The 20,734-nt window shown below is 42.3% G+C and overlaps 1 protein-coding gene and 2 long non-coding RNA genes across 5 annotated transcripts in view; 1 reads left to right on the top strand and 2 right to left on the bottom strand.

The window, feature by feature from the left end:
* NPR2 (natriuretic peptide receptor 2) overlaps positions 1 to 1,365 on the bottom strand; it is an 18,497-nt gene extending 17,132 nt beyond the window's left edge. Inside the window, exon 1 of one of the 3 annotated variants that reach the window (XM_019663314.1) lies at positions 1,219 to 1,365. In XM_019663314.1, the coding sequence (XP_019518859.1) occupies positions 1,219 to 1,246 (28 nt within the window). In that variant the 5' untranslated portion in view covers positions 1,247 to 1,365. The other 2 variants (XM_019663316.1, XM_019663309.1) reach the window with 2 other exon arrangements.
* On the top strand, positions 795 to 2,609 carry LOC109393765 (uncharacterized). Its single transcript, XR_002126326.1, has 3 exons — positions 795 to 878; positions 1,753 to 1,921; positions 2,285 to 2,609. It is a non-coding gene; the product is annotated as an uncharacterized LOC109393765 (long non-coding RNA).
* On the bottom strand, positions 1,904 to 15,941 carry LOC109393764 (uncharacterized). The gene is made up of 4 exons (XR_002126325.1): positions 13,712 to 15,941; positions 10,934 to 11,157; positions 2,603 to 3,355; positions 1,904 to 1,973 (listed from the first exon to the last, which is right to left on the bottom strand). It is a non-coding gene; the product is annotated as an uncharacterized LOC109393764 (long non-coding RNA).
* Positions 15,942 to 20,734: the final 4,793 nt, after the last annotated feature.

Below are 20,734 nucleotides of genomic sequence, written 5' to 3'. Positions count from 1 at the left end.
CGGCCCCTCCTCCTCCTTCTCCCAGCCCCACCCTCCGGCGCCTGCTGTCTCCCCCCACCCCCTACCCGGGGGCCTAGGGACCTCCCAGGTCTCAAACCCACCCGGTGACAACTCAGGGGCGCCGCACGGGGCCTCTCAGGCCGGCGAGGTTTCTGGGCGTCCCCTCACTTTAAGGGCCTACCCCTGTCTCCCCCAAGACCCTGGGCCACTCCTCCGCTCTCTCTCCATCTCACTTGCCTATCATTCCAGGGCCTCTCTTGTTAGGGTCCCCTCTCTTAACTTCGCTGAGACCCTGAAATACTCCAGTCTCCAGGAAGCAGTCAGGAATCCCCAAATATTTGGAATCTTCACTAGCCCTCCACCTAGTAAACCATTCCACCCTTCTCATTGCCAGGAACCTCTCCTTCACCAGTAAGTCATGCCTGCTCACCGGAACACTGGCTTCTCCAGGACCAAGGGGTGTCAATGATGGATTTTTCCTGAGTCCTTACAAAGCCAGAATCTCCTTTTCCCTTCGGACTCAAAGCTCCAATCTGCCTCTTCCTGTCCCCATTGCCCCCTGCGTGCCCTCCCGTGTCCTCAGAGGCCCACCATAGCCCACTGGCCTTCCACCACACCATCTGCTGCAGGGCAGGAGCCTAGAACAGCCTCTTCTCTCTTTTGTCTTCCCACACAGCACAGGATAGCACCTGATAAAGGCTCGTGGACTGGCTATGCAGAACATTCTCCCAGCAATTGAAGCCCATTGTAGCCCCCTCGGGTTCCACCCCACTCCCAAGCTTCCAACCTAGAAGGCTCACCCCAAATAGCCCATCTCTGGATTGCTGATCTGATCCTGAGGAACAGCTTGTGAGGGATGACATCATGGTTGCTGGGAGGTACTGCTATGGGACCTTGGGGAGTTTTTCTCAATTGTCATAAACCCATTCTCCTCCCCCTGCCAAGAGCCACAGTTTGTCTCCCCCGCTTCAAGCCACTTCAGAAATCGCGGAGCCAAGAAGCTGAGGGAGTGGCTGAGTAGAGGGAGGAGAGGGGTGGGAGTGCAAGGAGAGAGGAGGGGGCGTAGTTTCTCTGAGATGAAGGCGACACCTAGTGGTTTTGGGGGAAATTTTAAGGACAATGCCATTTTATTCTTAGGTACGGTATTTATTGAACAAGGGCATCTTTGCACAAGCATTAGGAGTGAATGCAAAAAAAGCTGAATAATGTAGCCCTTACCTTTGAGGAGCATATAATTGGAATCCATGGGGGTGCTGAGACCAAAGGCAAGCCCTCCAATAACAATTCTTGTCCCAAGCCCCACGGAAATGGAAGTAAGACAGTTTTGGGGTTTTTTTTTTTAATCACAGAGGGATGGTAACTCCAGTCCCAGCTTCCAACACTGGTGGTGAAAAGGAATTTCGTTTTATCTGAGCAAGGAAAATAAGGATATAATAGTCAAAAGGGTGATGGAAAACCTGAGAAAAGACATGGCTCTAACTTTAGACCGAGCCAGCAAATACTTTTCAAGCAACTACATACAGCTTAATGAGAGAAGCAAATCCAAATCGATGCAATCTCTGCCAGAATAACAGCATGTCAGGGCTAGGAGGAGTCTTATAAACATATTGTTCAATCCCCTCATTTAAAGATAATTGAAGCTGAGTCCTAGAGGGGGAAGTCACATAGCTTCGTCAGCTGACCCTCTCCCCCAACCCTACTTGGCTATTAATAGTAGAGCAGAGACTTGAATCAGGTTTCCTGGTCTCTAAGGTGGGGCTTTGTGCATCTATTCTGCTGACTCATGGAACTCACCATATGAAGCCATGCTTACAGGGTAATGGCCACCAAAGACCCAGAGAGGTTTCCCTGGACACCTGCAGACCCAAGTGAGGACCAGTCAGCACAGTTGTCCAGACTCCCAAACAAGTTCAAGTGAAAGGTATGTCATTTCAAGCATCTTTCCCCTTCTCTTTCTCTCTTCCAACTGGCCACTAATACCAGAAAGTGGGAAAGGGCACAGAAATAAAAGTTAATCGCTACATGTGCCAAAGGCAGTGAAAGGCTTTTGTTTTGTGGTTTGTTTGTTTTTTCATTTTGGGGTGGTGGTGAAAATTTTAGATGAATAAGGACTTTGGTTATCTATATATTCCAATTATCCAAGAGATCACTGCTGTCACTGATGTGGACGATAATATTTGGGCTGTATTTGGTGACTCCACTGCAACTCTTCCAAAGCCTGGGAAATCTAAAGATCCTGCTGGCCTGAGCAATACCAAGCTAAGATTCGCCTTTCTCTCCATAGGGTTGGTAATGCCTCCTTCACAGACCCTATCTATAATTTCTTCCGGGACAGGGCCAGCCCATACACTTTATTTCTGATCCAGAACTAAACTGCGGAACATCAGATCAGCTAGATGCTAGAAGCTGCTGTGGTTTCCAAGCTGCCTCGTTCATTATTGGAAAGAAATCCCGACCCCAGTCACACACAGGCCAAAGGAGCCTCAAGACCCTTGCTGAGTTCTGGCACCGCCATGGGATTCTCACTCAAGCTAATCTCCATGGCAAGCCTTGATGCCCCAAACAGACTCCCAGTTCAGCACTGAGCAGTTTTATGACTTACCTGATTTCGCAGCTAACTCTGAACCCTCAGGTTTGCTCTACACCAGACCATGCCTCCGGGGCTATAAGACACTGGAGAAACAAAACACCTTCCAGTCTTCTCTCTGCTTGACTAATCTGACAAGCAAGGCCCTGATTATATGTGATTGTCACCTGCGCACAAGACACACAGGTCCAAGAGAACCTGTCAACAGAAGGCAGAGAACAGCCGTGGAAAGTAAGATAAAATAAGGCAGGAGCAGTACATTTCAAATGCAGCATTTCAATAAGGGAGGGGAGGAGGCAGTATAAAGAGAGAAACAGTGAACCATATTGAAGGCAAAGAAAGACTTTACTAAAATTCTGCATTATTTATTTTAGCCCCAGTGAGGGAGAGATAGAATCCTGAAAACAGGTCAAAGCCCCATTATTGCTCATGTGGCCCACTTCCCCCCATACAGCAGCACACAGTATGGTTCTAGACCTTAGGTCCAGGTCACCTTCTCATAATATTCAATATCCTTTAAGAGCTGCTATTATTGTTTAAAGGGTCAAAGGTTTTTACTTTGAATTCATACATCGCTTTCTTTAATGAATTAAAAATTGTTTAATTTAAAATATTTTCAAATCAGCTCTCAGCTTCTAACTTACCTGTCTAGATAAGTTGAACTGGTACCATACTCGGAGGGCTGGAAATATCAGTTTTGTGAAAAGATAATCATCCAAAAGAGTAGTTTTTCCCCATGAAAAATCCTTCATAGAGAACCAGTGATTCCTAAGAAGGAATTTAAGAATTATCAGGACTTATGTTCAAGATGACTCAAGTTCTATCTAGGTGAACCCATTTTTCACCTGTCTGCTCCATCCAAGCCTGGACCAGCACTTCTGTGAATGCCCTGGAAGGTCCCAGTGGCTTCGATGGCTCTTCCACATTTGGGCTGTTTTCCCACATACATATACTGCTTCCCTGTATTCCTATTACCACCCTTCACCATAATTACCAGTAATTACTTACCACCCCTTGGAAGCATCTGATTGCATAAAGTCTCCAATATAATATTCTCTGTTATATTTCCCTCTCCATTCCACTTAAAATTCTACTTTCTTCACAAAATCTTCCACTGAAGAAAAAAGTGGCATGCGTTCCCTCACTTTTAAGTCCTGCTCAATTTACAAATATCTCACATAAAAAGAAGCAAAGGGAACATAATTACAACGGTTTCTAGAGAACTGAAATGTATTCATCACTATTTCAATCCTCTGCTCTGCTCAGAATTTTCTAGAGAAGCCAAAGACTGGAAGAGGAGGAGAAATCTGAAGCAAGACTTTACCAAGCTGTCCTCTTTTTCATGGCTGCAGTATGTCATGAACAACAGAGTAGTTAGCCATGGCATTCAACATAAGGCTGGTTGGCAGACAGATGGAAAGCAGGAAGACCAGTTAAGAGGCTCCTGGAGAAATCCAAGCATGAAATGCTAAGTGTCTGGTCTAGGATGATTGAATAGTAATGGAAGGAGGGAAACAAATGTGAGATGATTTGAAGGAAGAAACAACAGGACTTGCTGGCAGGTTGAACCTACAGGATAAAGAGGAGTCAAAGATTACTCTAAGGCAGGAGTCACAGAGGCAAAAGCCAGGCAGATAATGTAAATGTGAGAAGCAGCTGGATGCAGCCCCTGCTCCATCTGAAGTGGATGCCGCCACTCTGGGTTGGAGCCCAGAGTTGCCAGTTCCAACATTTTTTTCCTTTGGACTGTTTCAACAGCCTCTGTGACAAGTCTCTGGGCCTGCAGTCTCACCTCCCTCCAATCCATCCTCTACAATGTGTTCAGATGCCAAAGTGGCCTTTTGAAATGAAAACCTAATTATGTCACTTCCCTGCTTAAAATCCTTAAATGGTTCCCCATGGAAGCTGTGTTTTTCAAGTTGTTATTTTTAGCAGCCAAACCCTTTCTCCAAACAAAAGTTTAAGCATAAAACAGAAAGAAGCCCAGCGGTGGCAGATGAGGTAGCAGTGGTGGGCCCAGAAACAGGCGTCCCCCTGCCCTTAGCACCTTCTGAGCCCCTCTGGGTGGTACCCCTCAAACAGAGGGAGCCCAGAAAGATTTTCCAAGGGGTATGTATGTACAGGTGGTTTCAAGAGAATCCCTTTCCAGATCCTCACCTTCCATAGGTACTCTTCCCTAAAACTAATTTGCCTAAGCATGAGCCTGTGCTCACACAGTCCCTCTCCCACTTTACAAAAGAACAGCATGTCTCTCATCCATGCTAAATCTTACTATGATAAACTGTTCAAGAGTGTAAAGACTGCTGGGACCCCAACCAAAGGGGTATATAAACGAAGATAATCGTCTAGGGAAGCTTAAAGATTAATCAAAGTGCCTAAACTAATGGGGCTTCCTACCTTTCCCCACCATATATATACTTCTGTTATGTGTAAAACTTGGCATTGGACATGGGGGATCCTCTACCATCAGCACAGCCAAAGGAGACTACATTAGTGACATATTTCCCTTTAATAGTAATTGGAATACACAAAAATAGTTGACTTGTACTCTATATAAATTACACTTCGATAACCTGACTTAAACAAACAGAAAATTGTAACTGGAAAGTTTTGTAGGCCACAAAAAAATTCAAATACACAGAATAAAACCCATGGATAAAAAAATCAAGCAACCTATTTTGTATTTGGCATGCTTTATTCAATAAGATTTTAGTCTACTTTATCAAATCATCATGAAATATTTATTATGATTACAGTCAATCCTCAGCTTATTTCAACTTATAAAATGATTAATATTTTCTATCTCTTATTAACAGTACATAAATTTAAACTTGTGATAAATGTTAAATTTCAACTTAAAAGTGTATGAGGGGGTTATTATTCCTTCAGGGAGCGCAGAGCAAAAATTTTGAGCTCTGCAACTCAAAATAACACTTTGAAGATCAATGGCTACAGAGTGAGTAACTTTTTTTTTTAAAAGATTTTATTGGGGAATTGGGGAAGTGGAACAGCGTTGGGGAATCGGGAAAGGGGAACAGACAAGTTGCTGTCTTTTTGTTCTTCAATCTAGTTGTGGAGGACGTCGCTTCACTGGCCCATGTTGGTATTATTATTGTGCTCTTCCTGGGTGACACAGATCGGTCGCTGGCCATTGTACAGCCTCTCACGGCGGTTCATGACAGCTCACGCCTGCTGCCAGTCGCTCACGCTTGGCTGCCAGCCACTCACAGTAGCTCATGGCAGCCCACTGCAGCAGGGACTGCAGCCTATGCCATCTCTGGCGACTCACGGCAGCCCAGTTCCAGGTCGAGCTGTTGTTCACTATCTTGGCTGTAAAGGGTGCAGCGTCACTGGCCCTCATGTGGGATCCAAACTGGGGCCCTGCTGCTCAGAGCTGGTGTCCCAAGCCAACTCCTAACCAACGCTTCACTCGGCCAGCCCCAGAGTGAGTGACGCTTGATCCTATCAGACCTAAGTCTCCCTTCTTCTAATAAATATTTTAAATAATAGCACCTTTTCTAACTTAAAGTGAAATTCATAGATAATACAACCTACCTATACACATAATTTCAAAACAACAAAAGTGTTCTAGCTGTTACATAAAAGAGAAATAAAAGACAATAGTTTATAATAATATTTCAATACATAAATGGTTGGACATGACTATGATAGAAGACTTGAGAAAGCACTCAAATGCTTGCACCTAACTATAAGAAATGAGTTAGTTAGGGTTTAAGAGAAGATCAGAAGCCATTACATAAAAAATAAAAATAAAAAAAAACACAAAAAACTAAATTAAACACTAGTGTTAGGATAAGTAATAATAAACCAGATTTATTTATATATGACACCCTACACAAATGTTTGGTGGAACATTCAAAAACCATGCAGAACTCAGGATCTCTAAATCATACAGAATTCAGGACACTTATTTGACATCCCAAATGTACTGCCAGTGTTGAAGTACAAAGATTAACAAGATAAATTTTTTTCTCTTGTGGAATACATGAACTAGTGGGATAGGTAGAAAATAAAATACCTACTTTAAAACAATATGTTCTTGATTATATATATGGAACTGTCCTCACATTGCAGTCTAGCACCTATAATTCTCAACTACTAAGATGCCAGTAAATCCCACCTCCCATTGCTATAGCAATAAAAAATGCCCCATCAATGTCCAAAATGCCCCACCAGAGGCAGTACCACTGTTGTTAAGAACCACTGGCCTACAAGATAGAGAACAAGCATGTTAGCCCATTAGAATCTGGCTCCGGCCTTCCTCTCCAGCCTCCTCTGCTGCTATGTCTGCCTTCTAAACATACAGAGCTATACGTAGCTCCCGAAGTGGGCCACATTAGTCCATCAGCCTAAAATATCATCTCTTCCTTTGCCTTCTGACTAACTACTCTTCTTTGAGGCCTTCCCCCCACTTTTTATAACCCTTAATACATTGTTTTTAAAGTAAGTACTTTCTACCTACCCCACTCTAGATTGTTCATCCCACGAAGGAAAGAATTCTATCATGTTTAATCTTTGTACCTCAACACTGGCAATACATTTTAGATGTCAAATAAATGTTTTCTCAGTAAATAAACAAGAGTACAGATAAATGATTCACTTTACAGGAAAAGACATATTTCCTCCTAGACTGCAGGGAAAGATGAGACAATGGGTTCAAGGATGGATTTAGTGATAGATAAATTTAACTTACCTGTTGAGCATTGAACTCAGTTGGGTATAAACATAACCTCCCACCCTATCACAGTCTCGTTCATCTGTGCCATGACAAAATGTCTCCTTCCCACTTTTCACAACAGCACTGACAGATTCTTTAACTCTCTGTTCCCTTTCGATTACGTGAAAACTCAGTCCAATCCAATTGATTTAAAACTCCAGTCTCAGGGCCAATGCAGAATTCAGCTCCTCCCTTCTTTCAGCCCAAGCTTGAGCCATGGCTTGAGGAATGTGAAGTGGGGAGAATGTGGTCCCTTCATGGCTTCTCCTCCTCCTTTTCTAGTTCTCTAGAAGGTTCTCTACAAGGGTTCTAGCTACTCAGAGGTAGGGAATCAGGAGGAGAGCAGAGAGGAAAGAGATAACTGTCTCTTCATTTAACAGGGTAGTTATCACAAACCATTGCTGGCTGTGGATGACAGGCCATTTCAGCCTGTTGTCAGGCAGACATCAAAATGCCAGATCTCTTATGGGGCACTTATGTGAGTTCTTTAGAAAGTTCCGTGAGGCCTCCCCACTGAGTTGTGCCCTAACGTAGACAACCCCGCTCCAACTCATCTCCTTTAACCCTCCTACTTCTCTTTCTGTCCAGCAGGCAACCTCTTGGATAGGCTGCCAGCAAGATGGCTCAAGCCCAGCTATCTTTCTCAGTGTCCCTTTGACCACAAGGAACTCATGTGTCTTTGCTAAGCCAAACAGAAGGAATACAGGTTATTCCACCGCCACCCCCACCCCCATCTTTCCACCTCTCTCTAATCACCTTTCCTCTTCTCAGATAAATGCAGAGCTGACCAAGTCCACTGATCAAACATATCTTCTACCCAGAGAATGATAAATCAGTCTATCCTTCATGTAGGCTCTCTTTGATACCCTCTTACTTGTTTGGTTTTTTTCTGGGGGCGGGGGCGATGAGGGGGAAATATTCCCTGCTGGGCTCATGACTTCCTCCCTTGAGTCATCTCATACCCTACATAGACTGAGAATAAGATAGGGTGATGAGGGGCCGGCCAAGTGACGCGATGGTTAAGAACTGGCATGGGATGCCAGAGTGCCCCGGTTTGGATCTCTCATATGAGGGCCAGTGACACTGCCCTCCACAGCTAAGATGCTGTACAACAGCTCAACCTGGAGCTGGGCTGCTGTGAGTCACCGGCGACGGTGTAGGCTGCAGCCCCTGTGGCAGTGGGTTGCCATGGGCTACCGTGTGTGGCCAGCAGGAGTGGCCGTCCAGAAGCCGGCGACTGATGTGCCTCGCCCGGGAAGAGCGCAATGATGGTGCCAGCTTGGGCCAGTGAAGCAACGTCCTCCACAACTAGACTGAAGAACAAAACAATAGCAACTTGTCTGTTCCCCTTTCCCCAATTCCCCAGCACTGTTCCCATCCCCCCAATTCCCCAATTTAAAAAAATCTTTAAAAAAAAGAAAAGATGGGGTGATGAGGAATGGGGAGGTTTAGTGGTTGGAGGTACCAGGGTCACTTATGCTACCTCTCTGTAAGCCCTGGAGAGAGTACCTGACCCTAATTATTATTAGCAACTCTCTCTAGAATGTTTGGTACTTACTACTTCTTTGTCCTCATCTTTGGACCCTAGTCACCAATTCCAGGGAAATAGGAAAAATCCAACTCAATATCTTCCACTATATGATGAAGAGAAGGAAAGGTTATATGAAATAAGGAGCTCAATTGCATTCCTATATGAAGAAGCAAGGTCATCTTGTCAGTGAGAGAAAAAACCAGGAGTTGGAGATTCAGGCAATATAAAGAAAGAAGACAGAGATAGACTGGAGATAGAACATCGAACGAAAGCCATAGACACTTTCTCCCCAATTAAAAAAGAAAGGCACATATGCATATTATATAAAAATTTTTGCATATCAATTCAGGGCTGATTATTAAAATACATACATACATATTAGAATGAGAACTGGGTTCTAAAAACAACAAATATGATATATATGACTGCAAAAACTCCATGTCAATAGATGAATTAGTCATTGTCCTCAAACACCTTCTAGGTCCCTAAGAGAAAAAAATGGAGGGGTAACGTGATGCCAGCCTCTCCCACTAAATGACAGCTGAGAATATCTCCCACCAACTGTTGAGAGTAATTGGTCTAACAAAAAAGGCAGAGAAGTTTGCCCATCATCTGCAGTTCGAGAAAACGAGAAAAGAACCCTGGTTTTTTTCACATCTAAGCATTGCACTAACCCGACCGAGGTCAAATAAACAGATTCCAAGGTCCCCAGGTTAAAGCCTACTTACAATGAAAATAAATGTAAAGGTATTTTGCAAATTGTAAAGCATCATATATGTGTGCATTATTATGGTAATCATTAGGAATATTTCCTACTCAAAAGTGAACCAGGCCACACCATCAGCAGTTTAAGGTCATATTCTGGAAAGGTGGAATGTGCTAAAAGAATGAGTTTGCTTATTTTTATACCATTGTACAAAAGTTTTCAAAGTTTTCATCTCTTCATTGAAAAGTCTAAGAAGAGGAGCCAGTCAGTGACACATGAGCAAAAGAGAGTTTAGAAACTCTGAAATTCAGTTAAGTATAACAAATATTTATTGAGGGGCCTTCAGAGGATACAAAGATAAGCCCTGCCCACCCTTGAGAAGTATACCAGCCAGGAAGAGACAAAAGCCAGTTTATGTGGCAGAGTGATACCATGATTATGGATGTCGTGATTATGGATGTGCTCCTTTCCACTCCCACTGGCTGGCCCTACCCACACCTGTCAGTCCTTGACCCATTTCTTATCAGATCCACTCCTCACCCTCTCCAGTGAGGCTGACGCTCACAGACCAAGTCCTCAGCTCCTGATCTCTGCTGCAGTCAGTCAGTGAGAGGCACTGGCAGAAGACTGCAAGTCGGAAGAACACCAGAAGACAGAGTATTTCTTCCCCTTCTCCCTCTGCTTTGACCAACATCTCCGACAGAAGCTGTGTGTCCCCTGTGGTTCCAGCTTCCCTAAGGTAGGCCCTCCAAAATTCCAGCTTTTAACTTATCCTGGCTCCTGGGCTTCCTCTGTTCGTTCCTTCAGCCTAGGAGGGATAGAGAATTCCTGCTGTTGCTAATTTCTGGATGGCCTCACATTCCCTTGAATGGCTTCCCAGCATATCTTTCACTTTCATAGTTCATTCTCTGGATAAAATTCCACCTGGTTTAAATACTTAGAGTGATTTCTGTTTTCCTGGCTGGATTCTAAATGTGGTAGCTAAACCAAAATGAATTTATCTCTATTGAGAGCAAAGACCCTGATTCCAAAATTGCTAAATTCAAAGTTCACTGCTGTGTTGAGTCCAGACTAAGTTATACAGAGAAGTGAAGACACAGAACTGATTTTCCTCTTCTCCCAAAAGGACACAGGAGAGAAAAAGAATTTTGGGAAAGGAGCGTTATGGACTTCCTACTTCCCTGTCCTCAGGACAATATAGAGAAGAGGGCACTGACAAGGACAAGGACATGGACGTGATTGAATCCCCCTTAAAATTTAGGATGAATCCAAGATGAGAATGGACCTGCACAGGGCCTTTAGAAACCCCAAATGCTGAAAGATTATAGTACTCCATCCCCTCCCCCAATAAAATCAATCATTTACACTTACAACAGATTCTTAAATTCACATGGGCCCAGAGGGAGCTGGAGACTTTAGAAGGTGAGCTGGTGTGCCAACCCTAAGAGGCCTCTCTGGAAGACCAAGAGGATGCACAGGGTTCACCGGCCGCTGGTGAGATGTGCAGTAGATGCGTCTCCAAGGGGTCATCCATATGTGGGAAAAGTTCATGCACCATCCAGCAAAACCACCACTGGCCATCATCTTTTAGCTAACTGTGGGGAAAGGGAGAGCATGACAAGCTGTTGCAGGGAGAAGAAATGACCAAGATGAGACCAATAGCAAGGATGCAAGCCTCTTCTAAAATTGCCTGGCTGTGTACAAATTATGAAGGATAGAGCCAAACAGGTAGGGAACAGGCAGAAAGCCCAGAGATAGAGCTTTGAATTGGACTGGGAGTTATGACTCAGTTTATTCTCTTCCTCCCTCTCTTCCTCTCTCCTTCTCTCCCTTCCTCCCTCTCTTCCTCCCTCCCTCTTCCTCACTGGATTGAACTAAATATACCTGAAAGGTACACTATGGGGGGAAAATGTCAGTTCTAAGGAATAGTTAGTCAAATATATGGTGATGTAAGATTTCACTCTGGGTGGTGCACACACAATGCAAAATACAGATGATGTATCATAGAATTGTACACTTGAAACCTATATAATTTTATTAACCAATGTCACCCCAATAAATTCAATAAAATTTTTAAAGTTAAAATCTCTGCACTTCAAGTCTGACTGTGCAACTTGTACCAATGACATATTTGTCCTCATCTATGGTTTTAGCTAGCGCCAAAAGTTAATGATGCCTAGATTTCTGTCTCCAGCTTTACTTCTTCATATGATTCCTGCTGCCATAAATACCCTCCCCACTCCCATCCCCTATTCTGCATATTCAAATCCTAACCATTCTTCGAGGTCTGGTTCAATGCTGCCTTCTCTTAGAGAATTATCTTTCACCTGAACCCTCACAGTGTTTTATCTGTATCTCTTCAGTGGAGGCTTTCGCTTTCTGCCTGCATTAGAGTAATATGGGTGCGTCTCATCCCACCTGCCAGGCAGTAAGCTACTTGGAAACAGAAGACATGTTTTATTCATCTTTGGATCCCCTCAGCACCTACAGTATTTGTTGACCAAAAGAACACTATCCTGCGGCGTCTAGATGACTACTCCCAAGATGATGCCAAATTCCACTTTTGATGCTGCCTTCAATCAGTCTGAGAGTCACACCGGAAAATCAGCCTCACCAATTACAAATGCTAATATTTATTTTGTGCCTATGCCAACCACTGTGCATGAGTTTTGCGTCTAGTGTCTTATTTAATCTGCCTAACAACCCTCTAAGATAGGTACTATTATAGTCCCCATTTGGTAAAGACACTGAGACCTAGAGACATTAATCAACTGCCCAAAACCACCCAGTTAGTGACAGAACTCGGATGTGACCACTTCAGAGTCACATCTACATTCAGTCAAAAACAGTATTACCCAGATTGATCATTTACTTCACTAAACCAATTTAGAATAATTTTTAGCTGTTTTGATCAAATTTATTTTCAAAAAATAAGAAATATATATGTATATATATATATATATATATATATATATAAATTTTAAAGTGGTTGTAAAATTTAAATGAAGGGCTATTTTTTCTAAGAGAAAAAATTTTTTTTTTAGAAATAATACCTAAGTGTGCAGGAAAATGGTATTCTCATACACTGCTAGTGGGAGTACAATCTGGTATAACTTTAGAAAGCAACTTAGCAATCTCCATCAAAATCCTTTAAAATATTTTTACCATTAACCTATCAATTCCCCTTCAAGAATTTAGCTAAAGAAAATCATAGATTTAGCCTCAAAGATACTCAACACAGTATTGTTTTTAATAATGAAAAATTAGGAAAGATCTAAATTTCTAATTATAGAGTATTGTATAATTAAATTATATTACTTATGCATTAAAATCCAAACAGCCCATTAAACATTATTTCAGAGATGTATGATTGATATCAAAGATTGTTCACCATACGTCACTACGTGAAAACAGAAGGTTGAAAATGTATGGAACAAGTCCAGGTCGTTAAAAATACACACACAGATAGATAGTAGAAAGCTGGAAAGGTATAGATTAAAAATTTTTTTTTCATTTTCAGCTAATATTTTAGAGACAGATCATTCAAATTACCTAATTTGTTTCCTTGCCCCCCTTCTCTTCAAGACAAAAGCAAAATAAATAAAAATTTTGAGAATGGCTACCTTTGGCGATAGTAAGGTTAGAATGTTACATAGAATTATTTTCAATGATTATGTATTACTTTTGTAATAAGAAAAATTAAATGAGGGTGTTTTCTTTTTAAAAAGGTATCACAGGGATGCATGGATACCAAGTTGTTGTTTTTTTAATTGTCATTGAATTAAGTCTATAGTTTTCACTTAACAAATATACCAGTAAACATTTATGTAGTTTTTATGTGTAAATTACTAGTATATTTGTTTATAAAATATTAAACACTTTATGCCTCTTTTATATAGCCCTACCACAGTTAGTATGCAGCTCAATAAATAGTTGCTGAATAGAATTGAAGAATCTAGTGTAAAATTTTTATAAATGACCTAGATGAGGAAGAACACAGTGAAGTTCCTAGTTTACAGACAACAGTAAGTTCCTTTATTATACTGCAATCACATTTGACACTGGTGACCATCACCTTCTTAAAACTCTTACCATGGCTTCTACCACAACTCATCTCCTAGTCAGCCTTCCATCTCAACGTCCACTGACCTCTCACTCCAGCAAAGGTCCTCTTCCTCCTCTGAACTGTAAGCTTCTCCCTCCATGCTGCAGTCCTCAGCTTTCTGCATTCTTCTTTCCATACTCATTTCCTTGGTGAGTTCATCCACAATCATGGCACCACCTATCACCTCAATGGAGATAATTTCAGTAACATGACCTTATTTCACTGGGTGTGGGCATGTGTGCTGTCATTGCTACATATAGAAGGTATTTTTATATTGCACAACATAATGATTAGAATCTTATAGTATAGCTCACCCAAGGAAAAGACTGCTTGGAGGATTTGAGAAAGAGTTGTGGGCATCAATGGCAATAAACTCCTTCCGCACCCCCCCATAAAGTAAACAAAATAAAAATACATAAATAGAAAAAAGTCAGCAAAGGATGTGTTTAAAATCTCAGGTTAATAGTGTCATACCTTGCTTGGGGAAGGAAGAAACCAAGTAAATGAAATAATTAGCCAACAGAAGATATTTTTAAAGGCTCTAGATTCTACATTTATAAAACTCAGTTATATGAACAAAGTACATGTTTTTATTAATCATATCTTTGTTTTTTAGTTTTCTAGTGGTCAGTTCAAGTCAGCGGATCACATTACTCTGTGCACTCAGCTTCAAGACAAATCTTCTGCCTCCCTCCCCTTTCAGAGTTCTGCTCTTAAACTTCTCCTGTATAGGAACTGCAAGCCACCACTGGGCTTGCAAATTTATTATTTATACTCAAGGTATGCTAATCATAGATCCTGAAATTAGCTAAGGGCTACAAGGCATCCCTCACACCCAATACATAGAACATAAAGGTTACAGACTTTTGGAATAGGAAGACAGCAATTTGGGGCTAATTTTTTACTAATCCTGGCAGCAAAGAAAGCATATGGTAGAAAGCTCCACAGACTATTACTGAAAAAGTACAGGATGAGGAGAGAAACAAGGTGGGTGCCGATGAAAACAGCAGACCACAAGGATCTGTCTTCACAGGTTTGACAGGGCCAGGTGTAATGGATGTTTCAAACACATGGTTCTTCCTTGGCAATGGGTACAGCCAGTGCTGGGACACTGGTGGTGCTGAGGCAGGTACACATGGGTATGCAGTGCCCCTGCAGCTGAGTGAACTGAGCTACCTGCTTAGTAGGCCACATGCTCTGGCATCAATCCTGACTTACCTCAGATGGGCCCAATCAGCCCGTCTTGGAAATGGGTACAGGCCTGCATCATTCCACATTCAGTTCTGCCTTACCTCATCAAAGGTAATGGATGAGCTAGCTGACTGGTACCCTTTACTCACATGAAGGTCTTGTACATCTTCTCAGTTGCTCATACCACATCTTTCAGAAGTTCCCAAACCAGTTTAACATAGTCTGATCTGATCATTTAAACAGTCTTTAAGGCACTGCTCAGACTCTCCTGAATAAAAATTGGTCTCTCAGATAGCCACCTCTCCCCTGACAGGCATCTGGATGTATGAGGGAAAGGGGACTTTAGAGCAGCAGGAAAGAGTTGAATTCCTTGAGTAAGTGGTCCTCTGGCTTCCTAGATTTCCAGGGCTTATTGTTTCTTTGCCCCTGTTTGATGCTTACTCTGCTGGCAATGGTGGCCCAACTCTGCAGCTGATATAACTCTCGGGTCTCTGTCAGCCTAGAAATAGCCTGAGTGCTGCCCTCTGGCAGAATGCATTGCACTGCCTTCCCCTGGCATTATTTTTCTGAGTCTGGTTGTGATGCCTATCACAGCCCTCAGATGCCTGCATATTCAGCACAGATGCAACAGAAACCCTTCATAGTCTCTGCACCAAGGGCTTCCCTATTGCACATGCAAAAATTCCCACATCTTGACCTCCAGGGTTAGACATTTTCAAGATGCCTCATTGATGCCTTTTTCAACATATCTCTCCATTTAATGTCTACATCTCTTTTATTATTATCTAGTTCATTTTACCAGATTGTGTCCAGGCTCAGCAAGAATTAGTGCCATGGAGGATTAATGATTTCTGCTGTGGATAAATGATAGGGGAATCACACCATGAATGATCTTCACTCAAATCTTCCTCAAATCCATTAATCCAAATTAATCTCCCCTCTTCGTTTGTATCTACTGAAATCCTACTCATCTTTTAGAACTAGTTCAAGTTTTATTTCTTCTATGAAGGTCAACCTAATCTATAATGATCTTATCCTGCTCTGAATTAACACCACTTATCTGGTTATTTAATATTAGTACTATTTTATAAGTGTTAATAGTAAATAGTACTTACTACTGATACTTGAAGTAGCTTGAAGAATGGTGGTATCATTAACACAAATAAAGTATGACTTGTTTTAAGGGACATATGAATGGTTAGTTATAGAAGATATCTGGTGCTCTGACCATCAGGAAAGAGACCTAGGCGTTCTCTGAAGTTACTATCAGTGAACTCTTTTGGCAAAAAGATATCAAAAATAGGGCTGGAGACAAAAACAAACAGCTTTGCTTAAACCAGAGAAGAGAGCATTAAGTCTCGTCACTATACCTCAATAGTAACAGGGTCGAGGTCACTTACTATGGTTTTCCATCCCATACTGTGATACCATGCTCCGTATTGCATTATAGCTGGCTGTATGCAGCCTAAGATTCCCTTTTCTGTACAGGTCAGTGACCCTTTGGGGAAAAAAGGTTCTTCCTGCTCTATCATACAAAAAGATTAAGAAGATTGTCAAGGATGTGAAATACTTCCTTCAATGGAGGAATCACAGATAGAGGCAATAACATTTTCTTCACGCTGCCATGTATACAATGGGTTGTTCACTAAAACACAACCTCTCCCGTTAAAATGTGAAGTCCATGGAGCAAGGACATTGTCTAGTATGTTCATCACTGTATCTTCAATGTCTGACTCACAGTAAGTGACTGATATATATTTTACTAATGAATAGTTAATTCTTACTAAATATTAAATGAAGACAAGACAAAGAAACTTTTAATACTCCTACAATATGTCTGTTTTTGAGAGAGGTAATCATCTTCATTTCAGATTCTTTTTTTCCTGCTGCATCTGTTGTGCAGTGAGGACAAAGTTAAAGAAGTGATTAAATGGGTCATAAACATAAAAAGATCTAAACATAAAAGCTAAAACTATAAAACTTCTAGATACAGAAGAAAACAAAGAGAAAATCTTTGTGACTTTGGTGTAAGCAAAGATTTCTTACATAGGGCACAAAAAGCACCAATCACACAAGAAAAAGAGAAGAAATTAGATTTCACCAAAATTTGAAATTTCTGCTCTTGAAAAGGTACCATAAAGAAAATAAAAAGACTAAGCAATAGACTGGGGGAGGGGGGGATTATTTTAAATTAGTATATTCACAAAGAACTTGTTTCCAGAATATATAAAGAGCCCTTACAACACCAAAACAAGAAGCCAAACATTCCTTTTTTTTTTTTTTAAGATTTCTTTGGGGAATTGGGGGAGGGTAACAGCATTGGGGAGTCAGGGAAGGGGAACAGACAAGTTGCTGTCCTTTTGTTCTTCAGTCTAGTTGTGGAGGGCGTTGCTTCACTGGCCCATGTTGGTATTATCATTGGGTTCTTCCCAGGAGAGGCAGTCGCTCGCCGGCCATTGGACGACCACTCAGGGCGGCTCACAGCAGCTCATGAAAGCTCACACCAGCTGCCGGCCAGCCCCACTGCAGCCTACGCTGTCACCGGCAACTCACAGCACCCCAGCTCCAGGTAGAGCTGTTGCTCAACATCTTAGCTGTAGAGGGTACAGCGCCACTGGCCCTCATGTGGGATCCGAACCGGGGTCCTGCTGCTCAGAGCTGGCATCCCACACCAACTCCTAACCAACGTGCCACTCGGCCAGCCCCAAACATTCCAATTTTTATTTTTAAAAGATTTTTATTGGGGAATTGGGGGGATGGGAACAGTGCTGGGGAATTGGGGGAAGGGGAACAGACAAGTTGCTGTCTTTTTGNCTTAGAGTCCTCCAATGAGAGGCACTGGTTTTGAGACTTGCGAGGCGGCGGAGGAGAAGCCATTCTTCTCCAGCTGCAGTTATGGGCACGTTCATGAGCATCTGCAGATGGCTGACATCTGGGCAGACATGCCGAGGTTTCCAGGCATCCTCCTGAGAATTGCCTACGTGGGTGCTGCAGAGGGATGGGATCCTCACTATGGTTTCTTCAGTCTATTGAAATCCAACAGTGGCTTCTGTGACCTTTGCTCCCCAGAACCTTCCAGAGACTGTGTAATCCTCTAATTGTCTGCCTTAAATCCATTTGCTTGACTTGCTTAAGAGAGTTTTCTGCTTTTCTGATGTAATCTTGGCTAATACATCCCCCCAATTCTTCATTTAAGCTGGATTACGAGTTTTTCCATGATCACACCAGTATTGGTAAGGCTTACATCTGTCAGTATTCTTAGTTGCAAGCAATGTAAAGAAAATGTAGCTAATTTAAAAAGAAAAGATATCGATTGGAAGGATTTTAGATAGCTTGTGGAATTGCTGGGAAGGGTGGAGAACCAGGCTCTGAGAATGAATCTAGGCAATAGGGACACAGATGAAATCAGGCGACAGAATCAGAGGCAGGTAAGCCTAGCTGATGAATATAAGCCAGGGGTCGGCAAACTGCGGCTCCCTAGCCACATGCGGCTCTTTGGGTACGTACATGTGGCCCTGAAGTAAAATTGAAAATGAAAATAAAATTATCATAGTTTCATTTATAAAGTTTTTATAGGATATTATCCACATAATGGTGATTTCATTTGTTTTATGGCTCCCTAATAATTTTTATTTATTTATTTATTTATTTATTTATTTATTTTTTAGATTTTTTTTTTATTGAGGAATTGGGGGAAGGGAAACAGACAAGTTGCTGTCATTTTGTTTTTCAGTCTAGTTGTGGAGGACGTTGCTTCACTGGCCCAAGTTGGCACCATCATTGCGTTCTTCCCAGGCGAGGCAAATCAGTCACCGGCTTCTGGACTGCTGCTCACTGCGGCTGCTGGCCGCTCACGCTGGCTGCTGGCCACACACGGTAGCCCATGGCAACCCACTGCCACAGGGACTGCAGCCTACACCGTTCTTCCCAGGCAAGGCAAATCAGTCGCCGGCTTCTGGACGGCCGCTCACTGCGGCTTGAGGGCCACTCACGCTGGCTGCTGGCTACACACGGTAGCCCATGGCAACCCACTGCAGCAGGGGCTGCAGCCAGTGGCCCTCATATGTGGGATCCAAACCGGGGCCCTCTGGTGTCCCAACCCAGTTCTTAACCAACACGCCACTCGGCCGGCCCCCAATTTTTTGAAATGGGCAAAACATTTAAATAGACTTCACCACATATGAGATATGGGTGGCAAATATGCACATGAAAAGATGCTAAATAGCATTATTCACTGGCGAAATGCAAACTAAAACCACAATGAGATACCACTATATACCTACTAGAATGATTTCTTTAAAAAACTAACCAAGTGCTGACGATGCAGCAAAGGAGCTAGAACTCTCCTACAATGCTGGTAAGCATAAAATTGTACAGCCACTTTGGAAAACAGTTTGGCAGTTTTTTTCTTTACCAAGTTAAACATTCACTTACCATAAAATGTAAGATTTCACTCCTTGGTATTTTTCCAAGAAAAATGCAAACATATATCCACAAAATGACTTTTATACTCGTGTATTGACTGGGGAGATGGTTACAGTTATAAACATCTGTCAAAACTCAATGAATTGTACATTTAAAATGGGTGCATCATTTTGTATGTATGTAAATTATATTTCAATAAAGTTGAAAAATAATTATTTTGCAACAGTTAAGGAGTTATTTTAAAGCCTTTTTTGTTATCAATAGTGGCTGGCCAATGAATCATTAGATGTGAATCAGTCCATTGGTAACGTAGGCTCATGCTTGACCATGAGTCTTCTGAAACTTACCAGGCGAATGTATTCTCTGACCAGTGGAAATGAAGTAGGCTAGAGAATTTGTTTTCCAAGTCAGAGAAGTTAGAGCATGAATTTGCACTCTCTCATGATTAGCCTAAGGTAGTTTTTAAAAAATCAGGCCTAAGCTATGATAAGAGTTGAAAAGTTTTATCAGAAAGTTAATACTTCAAAAGTGAAGAATCCCCACTGTGGGAAAACAGAACATTTCTCGTACATACTCTGACTGGGGCCTGGACCTTCCAGAGAGGGCAGAGAATCATGTGGCGTGTGTACTGGCAGAAACACACACACACACACACACACACACACACACACACACACACACACGCACACACCAAGATGGGCAGAATGCCTCCCTGGTCATACTCTACATGGCATAGGGGAAGAATAGCTCCATTATCAGAGGAGCAGGTTAGAATAGTCAGATGTTTTTATCAGGTTTTTATTTGTAACGCGACTTACAAATGCTTATTATGATCACTTTTAAAACTGTCAGGCACTGGAAAAGCTTTCTGTGTAAGCACAGGAAGGAGAAAAAGCAAAGTAAAACCTGCTCACTGCCCTCTATCTTCCCTGCCTTATACTTCTCTCCCCTGCCCCTCAACTCTTTGCCCCCTCAATCCCAAGTCAGTGTTAAAACCATACCAGAGGGCTTGGGTGGGGCCAAAGGTCAAGAAGGGCCTAGGATGGAGCTGTAGATAAGAAGCAGGGAAGGGGGGATGAATTCAATGGACATTTGCCATTTGTGGTTCTTAGCATCCATGTCCCCTTCCTAAGAGTACTCCGGTGTCCTTTCAGGCTTCTTGGAGAAGTGAAATTAAATGTTTGCCTTCTCTTGACAGAAACCAACAGCTTTCCCCCGGGCCTTCCCCCAAATCCTTTCTCCCTATATCCAGATAAGAGTCACAGATGGCATTTGACTAAGCTTGACCAAGCAAATGATCTCCTTGGACTTTACTTCTTTAGCAGAGTGATATGAGAAGCGAAGAAATGGTTTGCAGTGGAGCCAGGCAAGACAGTTGAGCAGTTCCTTCTCTGTCAGTCAGTTTCAAGCCTGGTCCCTTAGATTTCCCTTCCATCCTGTGAGGCTCTCCT

This window comes from Hipposideros armiger, unplaced genomic scaffold (genome assembly GCF_001890085.2).
Source record: "Hipposideros armiger isolate ML-2016 unplaced genomic scaffold, ASM189008v1 scaffold_388, whole genome shotgun sequence".
Taxonomy (NCBI): Eukaryota; Metazoa; Chordata; class Mammalia; order Chiroptera; family Hipposideridae; genus Hipposideros; species Hipposideros armiger.
This window is presented reverse-complemented; position numbering and strand designations above follow the sequence as displayed.